This window comes from Delphinus delphis, chromosome 21 (genome assembly GCF_949987515.2).
Source record: "Delphinus delphis chromosome 21, mDelDel1.2, whole genome shotgun sequence".
Taxonomy (NCBI): Eukaryota; Metazoa; Chordata; class Mammalia; order Artiodactyla; family Delphinidae; genus Delphinus; species Delphinus delphis.
This window is the reverse complement of record NC_082703.1, coordinates 15,597,039-15,611,259: the sequence shown is the minus strand read 5'-3', so window position 1 is coordinate 15,611,259 and position 14,221 is coordinate 15,597,039. Positions and strand designations below refer to the sequence as shown.

General features: G+C 37.9%; 1 protein-coding gene across 3 annotated transcripts in view; it reads left to right on the top strand.

Annotated features, from left to right (window-relative positions):
- The window catches only part of SGCZ (sarcoglycan zeta), a 318,224-nt gene that overhangs the window by 273,966 nt on the left and 30,037 nt on the right, over positions 1-14,221 (top strand). For 2 of the 3 annotated variants that reach the window (XM_060001370.1, XM_060001369.1), the window contains one exon: positions 1,957-2,079. The exons of the other annotated variant lie outside the window; for it this stretch is intronic. In XM_060001370.1, the coding sequence (XP_059857353.1) occupies positions 1,957-2,079 (123 nt within the window). The remainder of the gene's footprint in view (positions 1-1,956; positions 2,080-14,221) is intronic. 3 annotated transcript variants of the gene reach the window in all.

The window sequence follows — 14,221 nt, the reverse complement described above, 5'->3', positions numbered from 1 at the left end:
ATGATAGGTCTTCCATGGTTTCTCCAATATTACCATTAAATCCCAGAAGGAAAGTTATTTGCTTAAAAAAACAGACTTTAAAATACAATTTATGCTGTTTTGAACTTGATAGCTTGCATGGTTAACACCAGTTTTTAAGTATTTAGCATTGTTCTTATTGGAGGTTTTCACATTTTCTTTGTGGACCTGAAAACATATATGTAGTTTCAGAATATAAGAAAAATTTCTTGTTTTCAGAGAAATTATCCCATATATTACCAGTTTGGAATAATGTCATCCTCTTATTAAGTACTCCTCAGGAGCTATGATGATGGGGAAGTGTAAGTTACTAAAGTGTAACTACTAAAACCCATGGACTAGGGTTGAGAGTAGGGCTGAGGTGGGGTTGAGGACTAAGGAAATGGGAAGAAAGTTAAGTCTTGCACTCATTCACCTCTACAACATTCTCCTACTAAAAGCCTACTAGAAACTAGACACAGTTTTAAATTTAGAGGGCGTTTTGGAATACAAATATAATCTCCTGTTTTGAATTCCTGGGGGTCATATAGCTAACAAAAAATGGTAGTACATTGTCTTACTCCATTTGGATTGCTGTAACAAAATACCATAGACTGGGTGGCTGAAAAACAGATTTTTATTTCTCACAGTTGTGGAGGCTGGAAGTCCAAGATCAAGGTGTCAGCAAATCCAGTGTCTGGTGAGAGGCTGCTTCCTGGCTTACAGACAGCCAGCTTCTCCCTGTGTCCTCACTCCATAGACTGCATAGAGAGAGAAAGCAAACTTATTTGTGTCTTTTTATAAGGGCACCAATCCCATTCAGGAGGGCTCCATTCTCATGACCTAATTACCTTCCAAAGACCCCATATCCTAACACCATCACATTATGAATTAGGATTTCAACATATGAATTTAGGGCATACACAAATATTCAGTCCATAGCATATGTAGAGAGAAATGAAAAGAAATATGCACAAAGGGTGCTATGCCCAGGTCCCTGAGTGGACCACATTGTACTTGCCAGGAGCTTCTGATGTAGATAGCAGCAGAGGGATGTTCCAGATCTTAACAGGAGGGGAAGACACAGATCCATATGCCAAATGCATTACGCCAAAAGGAAGAAATCAGTGTTATGGAAATAGCAGTTGCTCACTTTGATCTTCTTGCTGAAGCCCTGCTCACTCTCAAATTAATTATGTTTTCCACATATGGGAGCTGGCTTTGTGGATTGTGGATGAATCAATGTGCAAAATTGTCCAATAAATTGAAAATAGATTTCAATTGCATGATGTAATTGCATTTCTTTAAAATATTTTAATAAAGAAAATTATTGATTAGAAGATACATTGGAGAACACTAAATATATATGTTATGTATGTATATATAGATATACATTTGCGATATTGAATCTAAAATGGATTCACATTCAGTAGTAATAAAGAGTGAACAAATTGCAGTATTAAATGTATGAAGTGTAGAGTAACTAAAGGTTCACAACTGAATAATGCTTTATAAGTACCTTGTGATGTAGCAAGTGTGGGCACTATTGTCTACTTGCAGAGAGAAAACACGAGAATCCTTCAGTCCACAAGTCCTTATTAAGCATCCAGCACATGCCAGGTAAAATGCCAAGTCTTCAGGCTGCCACCAAGAACAAAGCAGACATTGTCTCCCTTGTGTATATGCAGAGATTTTCTAACTGGCTAAACCCACACAGACCTTGTCAGGACTATGTCAGGATTTAGAGGTCAGATGTGTACCCAACCAACCTAGCCCAGCAATACCTTACCAAATTAGATAGCCTCCTGAAAAGGATGGTAAATTTAAAATATTAATTTAGGTATAAAACATACTGTAGAGATTAAATAATGTATATATTTCTCTTCTTTTTTTAAAAAAATACATGTTAATGGTTTCCTGGATACCAGATTCATTTTTAAACCTTTCCTCTGACCATAGGAGCTGATGCTGTGGAAGCTCAGTGTAAAAGATTTGAAGTGAGAGCAAGTGAAGATGGCAGGGTGCTGTTTTCTGCAGATGAAGATGGGATTACCATTGGGGCTGAAAAGCTGAAAGTTACAGGTACTGTAGATGGAGGTCTTGGAACATTGTTTACTTCTTGAAAGAATACGCAACTGAACGAGAAACTACTTTTTTATATCTATGGTCCCCATGCCTGAAATTGAGTCTTGCATAATATCATGATATCACATCATTTGATTTTCCAGTAGTCATAAACAGAAAGCTCTGGTCGTGGTTGCAGAAGACACTATAAATATTAGCCTTAACGATATAAAAGCAAAGCTGCACGTCTCAGGCAGGGTTAGGTGGAGGAAACTGAGTGTGGATGGTGGAAGAAAAGGTGGGGTGCAAACAGTGATTAAAGATTACTCAAGGTGATAGATAAATACAATTTAGAGGTGTTACTCAACAGTAAAAGATATGCAAAAGAAGAACTAAAACATCAACTTTAGAATGAAGTAAGGGGAAGGTTTTAAGTAAATTAAATTCCTGTTCTTTAGGGCTCATAATTATCTTCAAAAGTATATAAATCAAGAAATAGCGCTAATCACCTATTACTGAGACATTATTAAAGTCATTATTCTAATATTAGGGCCATTAGTGTCAACCACCAACTGAAATGAAAAAGCAACAACAAGAACAAAATAACAAAGTTAAAAGCACGATTGGGAATGGGGAAGAATTTTATTAATACTATTTTAAGCATTTTGAGTACAATCGCTTTTGAATAATTTGATTTACAACCACAACACATATTATTTTGATAAAATGTTTTTAAAAGACAAAGAGGCCTATATTAAAAAAATTAAATATGTTTGGCTTAGTGTTTCCCAAATTTGAGTTTGGGGACAGTTCATGGGATATCTATCATATCTAGGTAGAACAGCGCCTGTGGGCCATGTGAGAGCAGTTTGCATGGTAAATGACCTCAGTTCTTGGGCTGTTTGGGTTAAATTCTGCCTCCACCATTCAATAATTTGAGTAAATCTATGCCGTCTATTTTCCTTCATCTAAATGATTGAAATGATCGTGCGCACATGCCTGTGTGTGCATGTGTGTTTTTAGAATGTTTTGGGCACGTAATGAAGAAATTGTAAAGGTTAGCTTTTTGTTTTTATTAATAAAGATAATATTGATATTGCCAATATCCCAGACACCAGGGTCTGCGTGGATTTCAAGAAAGATACACTATTAATTAGCAATGAAATTCAACAAAGATTGTAGAATGGGGATCTTCACTGGGCATCTCTGGTCTGGCTCACAATCTACCACCACCATCCTTATTGTCCCCGAGGGCCTCCTTTCTTTCTTTCGTGAGTTTTCTGATGAGTAGCTGGAGCCTGCACCATTGGGTTAGTGCTTGGGCTGGTTCCCAGGACTGCCCATCAGCCTCATTTCTCTTTCTTTCTTAAGACTCCTTAAAAAGGTCAGGAGTAAACATGTACATGGGATAAACATTGGCCTTCCTAAGTCTTGAGTTGGCAGTCAGGGAGCCAAAAAAATTTTTTTAATTAAAAAACCATGAGGAGAGCTTCCCTGGTCGTGCAGTGGTTAAGAATCCACCTGCCAGTGCAGGGGACACAGGTTCAAGCCCTGGTCTGGGAAGATCCCACATGCCGCGGAGCAACTAAGCCCATGCACCACAACTACTGAGCCTGCACCCTAGAGCCCCTGAGCTACAACTACTGAGCCCACGTGCCACAACTACGGAAGCCCATGCACCCAGAGCCCATGCTCCGCAGCAAGAGAAGCCACCACAATGAGAAGCCTGCACACCACAACAAAGAGTAGCCCCTGCTCGCTGCAACTAGAGAAAGCCTGCGCGCAGCAACAAAGACGCAACATAGCCAAAAATAAATAAATAGATAAAATAAATTTATTTTAAAAAAATCATGAGGATTTTCCTTGGCAAAGAGCACAAACAAAGCAGAAAGGACATTGACTTTAGGGCCCTTGATGCTAATGTCTGAGTTGCTAGTTGGTGAGAAAGTCAGGAACCAGAGTAAAAACGCACTCAGAGGGATTGGGCAGATGTGATTTTAATATTTAACAATCTTTAAACCTTGGTAGTGCCTGCAGTTATCAGCTTTGATACCAAAATAATCCTCATAGCTTTTAGGATATTACACACGTAACCAAAAATTATTTCATCCATTTCAGATATTTGCATTGGGTACTTTGTATTCATAAGTGAAGGGTAGTTCTGGAGCTCTTGACGGCTTTTATGAGCTCATGGAATTCTAACTTTCTCTGATCTTTATATTACCTTGATTTTTCTCATAACTATTGCAGTGAAGTACTGTCTTCACAAAATTAGACCCAATAACTAGTTTTTATAATTTTTCTTGGAGGTAGATGGATACTCACATTCATTTCCTCTTTTTCTTGGTAGCCTGGTTGCCATCTTTGAATTGTTAACTGGGCTATTAAGTCAGAGGAAAAGTGTTCCGTAAAAAATCTAAGGATTTTTTGCTTTTCAGTTAACTGTCTTAGGGCAGTCATCTCTGCTGACCTATTATTCATTCTTTCTCTTTTCTCCCCTTTGTATGTGTGTGATGTATGCATGGTATATTGTATGATGTATAGATGGATAAATACATATATCTCACTCTAGCTCTGTTTTTCCATTTCTTTCTCTGTCACAAACATATACACACAGCTTTGAGTTTATTTTTCATAATACTCTTGTTTAATCTATATTTTCCAATTATCTCAAAAAATTAATCAGTTTTACAATATGTTTATGTATCATATGACTCCAGAAGATCCTAAATAATAAACTAATACAATTTTGAGTTCATAATTACAGAATCCAGGCAGATTTTTGTAAAGGATGGAAGCGTCACACAGGAGGGAATAATGAGAGTGTCTATAACAAGTAACCCTGGCTTTTAACCTGATGCGGGTATGCAAGGGCCACATCTTTCATAAATAATGCTAAGTTAGGGAATACTTTTATTTTTATTTTTTAAATAAATTTATCTATTTATTTCTTTATTTTTGGCTGCCTTGGGTCTTTGTTGCTGAGCATGGGCTTTCTCTAGTTGTGGTGAGCGGGGGCTACTCTTCATTGTGGCACACGGGCCTCTCATTGCAGTGGCTTCTCTTGCTGTGGAGCACGGGCTCTAGGCACGCAGGCTTCAGTAGCTGTGGCACGCAGGCTCAGTAGTTGTGGCTCGCAGGCTCAGTAGTTATGGCATACGGGCTTAACTGCTCAGTGGCATGTGGGATCTTCCCGGACCAGGGCTCAAACCCGTGTCCCCTGCATTGACAGGTAGATTCTCAACCACAGAACCACCAGGGAAGTCCTAGGGGAGTACTTTAATATGATTAAAATTCCCCTCAGTAGCCAGTCACACTTCTATTTCTCACAGAAGAACCCAGATAGACCCACAGACAAAGACACAAACATACACACATACACACTCATTCTCAAATTCCTGTGAGGTCCTTACTCCATTACCAGAATACGGCATAGGAACTTTATAGTAGCTTTATTCTTTCCTGCAATACTTCTAAAATAAAGGAAAATAAAGTTATCAATGGCAAATATAATTTAGAATTTCACATGCTTAGAGGAGAAAATTGTGCATAACGTAGCATGCAATTTAAGGGCACTGGGATTGATTAGTAACCTCATATGTACTTTAAAGCAGTGCTTAAATATTTAACAAACTATACTACAAAGAAACAGTGACTCCAAGGTATTTCATGTAAATTAGGTAGCAGTGCTGACAAGACTTCAAAGTTGCATGTGACAAGAGATCTGTGTGAGGTTGATTCTAGAATTTTAAATTTGTGACACAGAAATTTTCCATTTAAGCAATATCCATAGGGATTAAAATGGAATCTTTCTAATTTATATTTTAAGAAAAATGGCATTTCGTACATGGACTTCTCTTTCCAGGTGGCAGAAGTAGTTGAATTTATTTAGATAATAAGTGTGTCTATCCAGCTGAGGCAAAATCACTTATGACTAAAATTATTTGTAGATCTAGTGTGGCTCCGGATACTCAAATTTACTCTACTTGGAGCATAGCAGGGATGTACTTGATGCATTTAAATACTTTCAGGGTGCAGGAGGGTGGAAGTAAAGTGGCAGGTAGTTACCTGAATACCACCAGCCCTCATTACCCCATCGGCATGTTCAGCAATCAGTCAGTCACATGCTTTCAATTTTTAATGTTTTTACTCTTGATATTACTTGACTTGCTCTGTAGTACTTTACTTAAATTTTAATTTGAATATACTTATTTGACCTTAACTTACCCTGTCTATATCATTGAATATATGGGAGTTTTACACTTTAGCTCTCATATGCATACTTGACAACTTTATTTTCCTTTGTATTCCGTAATATTGGTCAAAGATACTACTTAATGCAATTATCTTTTGAGACCAGGTCAATAAATAAAATATATGAACGCTTACACGCAGAAGACTCTTAAATTTAGTGCTTTCAGGCAGAATCAATCAACTGCGATTTGTACTTTCACTTTTATTCCAAGTAGTATATTAACTTAGAAAACAAAGTGCAGGTCATTTGACTTTATAAAGTGAAAGACTTTAGTCCTTTAGGATACTTTCATGTTAAATTAAAAGCCATTAGTTGGAGTTAGATCTCTCTGTTTTGCCTTTGAGAGAAAAGTAGAAAATGGCTCAATGTATGAGAAGAAAGGATGTCTCTTTTTTATCAGGCAGTAGAAATTAAAACTGTCAATTTGAAAGAATAGTGAATCCGAATCATGCATCCACCCTGTGCCCTAGTGTTTGCTTGAAAGCCAAGAGTGTCATTCCTTTGTCTCTGTTCTAATTGAATGATTGGAAAGATAGGTTCCAATGCTTATTTGACAACAGAAGAAAGAGTTTTCCAAAGAGCTGCCTTTAAATTAAACACTGTGTTTCTGGGTTGAAATCAGTATTTTCTGGTTTGTCTTTATTAGTTAGTCTTCTACATCCTTCTTCTCGTCTGTTAAATTGGGACATTGTGATGGGTTGAGCTTTGGAATCAACCTTTCTATTACATAGGACTGTTGTTCCTCCAGGCTGTCCAAATGCTAAGAACATGATAACACTCAACCAGCAGGATGGAGCTGCTTGGTCTGAACGGCACCTGAAGAAATGTGATGAGATCAGGTGCTGAGGAAAGGGAGGTGCAATCACTTCATTTTCTTCGGTGTGGCATTTCAAGTCTGTAGACTTGAGTAAATCACTCAACTCAATTTTCTAGTTGTTTTTTTAAATTAGTCCTCCTCCTCCTTTCCTCCCACCCCAGCGAGCCTGAGGAAATGCTTCAAAAGCACATCTGCATGGTTACTGTCTCTAGTTTTTTAAACTTACAGAGGATAAAGCTTTTAGAGATGTTAAAGATGAGTACCACTCTGGCCCCCAAATTTCTGGGTGAAAACTGATTGCAGGTTTTGAAATGTATTAATAATGAACTATGCCATCGTCAGAAAATAGCTGCTTCCTCTGAGCACCTTACTGACAGTCTTCTCTGTGACTTATTTTATTTCTCTGAGTTCTGACTTAAATGTTTCCTAATTTTGTTAAAGCAAAACTTCTTGAAAATATGATTGGTGAAATAGAAATGTGAAGAAGGTCATAAAAGAGGACCCGCTTTCCCTTTATGAGTTTCAAAGAATTTGTGGATTTGTTTTTAAAGCCAATCACATTTAGCAAAACTTGAATGGGGCTCCAGAGCAAGGGGTATACAAGAGTTTTTTGTTTTCTTTTTTAAATTATACTCATGACTTTTCTTCAGACTTGACATTGTTTCAAACAATAAAATATAAATTTGAACAATGTAATTAATAAACCACAGATAACGTTTTTCAGAGTATAGAAAAATATTCTCCACATATGTCTTAGTCAACTCAGGCTGCTGTAATAAAATATCATAAACTGACTGGCTTAAAAAATAGAAATTAATTTTTCTCACAGTTCTGGAGTCTGGAAGTCCAAGATCAAGGTGACAGGATGGTTGGGTTCTGATTAGAGCATTCTTCCTGGCTTGCAGATAGTTGCCTTCTCAATGTGTCCTCACAAGGCAGAGAGAGAGCGAGCCCTGGTGTCTCTGACTCTTCTTATAAGGTCACTAATCCTATAATGAGCATCCCACCATCTCCCTCCTCTAAATCTGATTTTCTCCCAAAGGCTCTGTCTGCAAATACCATTACACTGGGAGAGATAGCCACCACACATTTATTTTGAAGAGACAAAATTCAGTCCATAGCAGTATGGTAAATTATTTTATTAAATATGGAAAAAATGAAGTATATAATATTAACTTTCAATGCTGTAAGATCTTCATACAGGGATATATAATTATATAGGGTAGGTTTGTAGCTATTTGATGATGTGGCTTTAATACAATGGTCAATCTCAGAGAATCTAGACACATCAATGACTATGTGGTCCCTTAGCCTAGTCCCCTTGAATATCAATTGTCAAATTGATAAAACCAAACCAGAAGTAGGATTCTAAGGTAGTTGGATTGCAAACAGTGGAAGACTGTAGTCCCTGTTGAGTGAGTGAAAGACAGGCCTTCTGTATTATTGACTGAAAGGGAATCCTGCAGATTCAGTCCATTTCACTTCTCCTTTTGTTCCTTTCTCAGTGGATGTGTAAAACTTCTGGTCACCTTACTCTGTAGGATACATCATTTTATCACTGAAATAGAGTCTCAATCCTGATTTCACTGGCCTGATTAGATAACTCCAATTCTTTTAAACCTCCCATGCATGCTCACAGGTAGGCCGGAGATCACTTTTTGGCAAGTTCAAAACTGTCCTCAGGAACACGTTTTGAATAGGCTTAAGTGTCAAGGTAAGTGCTCAGGTTGAAGCCCCAAAATTATGACTTTAGGAGGGAAATTGCCAACCGAAGAGTAACTGTCAACTTTTATTTTGAAATGATTATAAATTCACAAATGGAGGCACTCCAGGATCGTGACAAGTTGTGGCAGGGATAAGGGAGGATGGGGGCATCAGCTGCTTCTTCTAGATGCTAGGGAATGCAGCTGGACCTGGATCCAAAGCAGGCTCTCCATATGGAAAAGGCCCAGAAGACAATGCTCGGCTGGAGGACTGAGCTGAGTGCAGAAGGCCAGTGACCCTGTGCCTTTGGATTGGAGAATGTAACCCATTTACATGTAAGCCGTGTGGCTGACAGAGTCTTGGTGCTCCGGCCAGGTGTCAGACCTGAGCCTCTGAGGTGGGAGAGCCAAGTTCAGGACATTGGACACCAGAGACCTCCCAGCCCCACATAATACCAATTGACGAGAGTTGTCCCACAGATCTCTGTCTCAGTGCTCGGACCCAGCTCCACTCAATGACCAGCAAGCTCCAGTGCTGGACACCCCACGATGAACAACTAGCAAGACAGGAACACAACCCCACCCATTAGCAGAAAGGCTACCTAAAATCATACTAAGTTCACAGGCACCCCAAAACACACCACCGGATGCGGTCCTGCCCATCAGAAGGACAAGATCCAGCCTCATCCACCAGAACACAGGCACCAGTGCCCTCCACCAGGAAGGCTACACAACCCACAGAACCAACCTTACCCACTGGGGACACACCAAAAACAATGAGAACTATGAACTTGCAGACTGCAAAAAGGAGACAACAAACACAGTAAGTTAAGAAAAATGAGAAGACAGAGAAATACACAGCAGATGAAGGAACAAATTAAAAGCCCACCAGACCAAACAAATGAAGAGGAAATAGGCAGTCTACCTGAAAAAGAATTCAGAGTAATCATACTAAAGATCATACAAAATCTTGGAAGCAGAATGAAGAAAACACAAGAAACATTTAACAAGGACCTAGAAGAACTAAAGAGCATACAAACAATGATGAGCAACACAATATATGAAATTAAAACTTCTCTAGAAGGAATCAATAGCAGAATAACTGAAGCAGAATTTCGGATAAGTGAGCTAGAAGATAAAATAGTGTAAATAACTACCACAGAGCAGAATAAAGAAAAAAGAATGAAAAGAATTGAGGACAGTCTCAGAGACCTCTGGGACAACATTAAATGCACCAACATTAGAATTATAGGGCCTTCCAGAGGAAGAAGAGAAAAAGAAAGGGACTGAGAAAATATTTGAAGAAATTATAGTTGAAAACTTCCCTAACATGGGAAAGGAAACAGTCAATCAAGTCCAGGAAGAACAGAAAGTCCAATACAGGATAAATCCAAGGAGAAACACGCCAAGACACTTACTAATCAAACTATCAAAAATTACGTACAAAGAATAAAAATTAAAAGCAGCAAGGGAAAAGAAACAAATAACATACAAAGGAATCCCTATAAGGTTAACAGCTAATCTTTCAGAAGAAACTCTGCAAGCCAGAAGGCAGTGGCAGAATATATTTAAAGTGATGAAAGAGGAAAACCTACAACCAAGATTACTCTACCCAGCAAGGATCTCATTCAGATTTGACAGAGAAGTTAAAACCTTTACAGACAAGCAAAAACTAAGAGAATTCAGCACCACGAAACCGGCTTTACAACAAATGCTAAAGGAACTTCTCTAGGCTGGAAATACAAGAGAAGGAAAAGACTTACAAAAGCAAACCCAAAACAATTAAGAAAACGGTAATAGGAACATACACATCAGTAATTACCTTAAATGTAAACGGATTAAGTGCTCCAACCAAAAGACACAGACAGGCTGAATGGATAGAAAAACAAGACCCGTATATATGCTCTCTACAAGAGACCCACTTCAGACCTAGGGACACATACAGAATGAAAGTGAAGAGATGGAAAAAGATATCCCATGCAAATGGAAATCAGAAGAAAGCTGAAGTAACAATTCTCATATCAGAAAAAATAGACTTTAAAACAAAGACTATTACAAGAGACAAAGAATGACACTACATAATTATCAAGGGATCAATCTAAGAAGAAGGTATAACAATTGTAATATTTATGCACCCAACATAGGAGCACCTCAATACATAAGGCAAAGCTAACAACCATAACAGGGGAAATCGACTGTAACACAATCATAGTAGGGGACTTTAACATCCCACTTTCACCAATGGACAGATCATCCAAAATGAAAATAAATAAGGAAACACAAGATTTAAATGATACATTAAACCAAATGGACTTAATTGATATTTATATGACATTCCATCCAAAAACAACAGAATACACTTTCTTCTCAACTGCTCATGGAACATTCTGCAGGATAGATCATATCTTGGGTCAGAAATCAAGCCTTGGTAAATTTAAGAAAATTGAAATTGTATCAAGTATCTTTTCCGACCACAACACTATGAGACTAGATATCAATTACAGGAAAAAAACTTTTAAAAATACAAACACTTGGAAGCTAAACAATACACTACTAAATAACCAAGAGATCACTGAAGAAATCAAAGAGGAAATCAAAACATACCTAGAAACAAATGACAATGAAAACACTACAACCCAAAACCTGTGGGATGCAGCAAAAGCAGTTCAAAGAGGGAAGTTTACAGCAATAAAATCCTGCCTCAAGAAACAAGAAATATCTCAAATAAACAACCGCAGCTTACACCTAAAACAATTAGAGAAAGAAGAACAAAAAACCCCCGGAATTTAGCAGAAGGAAAGAAATCATAAAAATCAGATGAGAAATAAATAAATAAGGGCTTCCCTGGTGGCGCAGTGGTTAAGAATCTGCCTGGCAATGCAGGAGACGTGGGTTCGAGCCCTGGTCCAGGAAGATCCCACATGCTATGAAGCAACTAAGCCCAGGCACCACAACTACTGAGCCTGTGCTCTAGAGCTTGCATGCCACAACTACTGAAGGCCACGTGCCTAGAGCCCGTGCTCCACAGCAAGAGAAGCCACCGCAATGAGAAGCCCACGCACTGCAAAGAAGAATACCCCAAGCTCGCCCCAACTAGAGAAAGGCTTTGAGCAGCAATGAAGACCCAACGCAGCCAAAAATAAATTAATTAATTAAAATTACTTTGAAGTAAATGAAAAAGAAATGAAGAAAACAATAGCAAAGATCAATAAAACTAAAAGCTGTTTCTTTGAGATGTTAAACAAAATTGATAAACCATTAGCCAGACTCATCAAGAAAAACCGGGAGGATTCAAATCAACTGAATTAGAAATGAAAAGGAGAAGTAATAACTGACACTGCAGAACTACAAAGGATCATGAGAGATTACTACAAGCAACTATATGCCATAAAATGGACAACCTGGAAGAAATGGACAAATTCTTAGAAAAGCACAACCTTCCAAGGCCGAACCAGGAAGAAATAGAAAATATGAACAGACCAATCACAAGCACTGAAATTGAAACTGTGATTAGAAATCTTCCAACAAACAAAAGCTCAGGACTAGATGGATTCACAGGCAAAATCTATCAAACATTTAGAGAAGAGCTAACACCTATCCTTCTCAAACTCTTCCAAAATATAGCAGAGGGAGGAACACTCCCAAACTCATTCTACGTGGCCACCATCACCCTGATACCAAAACGAGACAAAGATGTCACAAAGAAAGAAAACTACAGGCCAATATCACTGATGAACACAGATGCAAAAATCATGAACAAAATTGTAGCAAACAGAATCCAACAGCACATTAAAAGGATCATACACCATGATCAAGTGGGGTTTACCCCAGGAATGCAAGGATTCTTCAATTTACACAAATCATTCAATGTGATACACCATATTAACAAACTGAAGGATAAAAACCATATGATCATCTCAATAGATGGAGAAAAAGCTTTCAACAAAATTCAACACCCATTTATGATAAAAACCCTCCAGAAAGTAGACATAGAGGGAACTTACCTCAACATAATAAAGGCCATATATGAGAAACCCACAGCCAACATCATTCTCAATCGTGAAAAACTGAAACCATTTCCACTAAGATCAAGAGCAAGCCAAGGTTGCCCACTCTCACCACTATTATTCAACATAGTTTTGGAAGTTTTAGCCTCAGCAATCAGAGAAGAAAAAGAAATAAAAGGACTCCAAGTCAGAAAAGAAGAAGTAAAACTGTCACTGTTTGCAGATTATATGAAACTATACATAGAGAATCCTAAAGATGCTACCAGAAAACTACTAGAGCTAATCAATGAATTTGGTAAAGTAGCAGGATACAAATTAATGCACAGAAATCTCTTGCATTCCTATATGCTAAGATGAAATATCTGAAAGAGAAATTAAGGAAACACTCCCATTTACCACTGCAACAAAAAGAATAAAATACCTAGGAATAAACCTGCCTAAGGAGATAAAAGACCTGTATGTGGAAAATTATAAGACACTGATGAAAGAAATTAAAGATGATACAAACAGATGGAGAGATATACCACGTTCTTGGATTGGAAGAGTCAACATAGTGAAAATGACTATCCTACCCAAAACAATCTACAGATTCAATGCAATCCCTATCAAACTACCAATGGCATTTTTCACAGAACTAGAACAAAAAAAATTCACAATTTGTATGTAAACACAAAAGACCCTGAATAGCCAAAAGCAATCTTGAGAAAGAAAAACTGAGCTGGAGGAATCATGCTCCCTGACTTCAGACTATAAAATACAAAGCTACAGTAATCGAGACAGTATGGTACTGGCACAAAAACAGAAATGTAGATCAATGCAACAGGACAGAAAGCCCAGAGAGTAACCCACGCACATATGGTCACCTTATCTTTGATAAAGGAGGCAAGAATATACAATGGAGAAAAGACAGCCTCTTCAATTAGCAGTGCTGGGAAAACTGGACAGATACATGTAAAAGAATGATATTAGAACACTCCCTAACACCATACACAAAAATAAACTCAAAATGGATTAAAGACCTAAATGTAAGGCCAGACACTATAAAACTCTTAGAGCAAAACATAGGCGGAACACCCTGTGACGTACATCGCAGCAAGATCCTTTTTGACCCACCTGCTAGAGAAATGGAAATAAAAACAAAAATAAACAAATGGGACCTAATGAAACTTAAAAGCTTTGGCACAGCAAAGGAAACCATAAACAAGACAAAAAGACAACCCTCAGAATGGGAGAAAATATTTGCAAATGAAGCAACTGACAAAGGATTAATCGCCAAAATATACAAGCAGCTCATGCAGTTCAATATCAAAAAAACAAACAACCCAATCAAAAATGGGCAGAAGACCTAAACAGACATTTCTCCAAAGAATATATACAG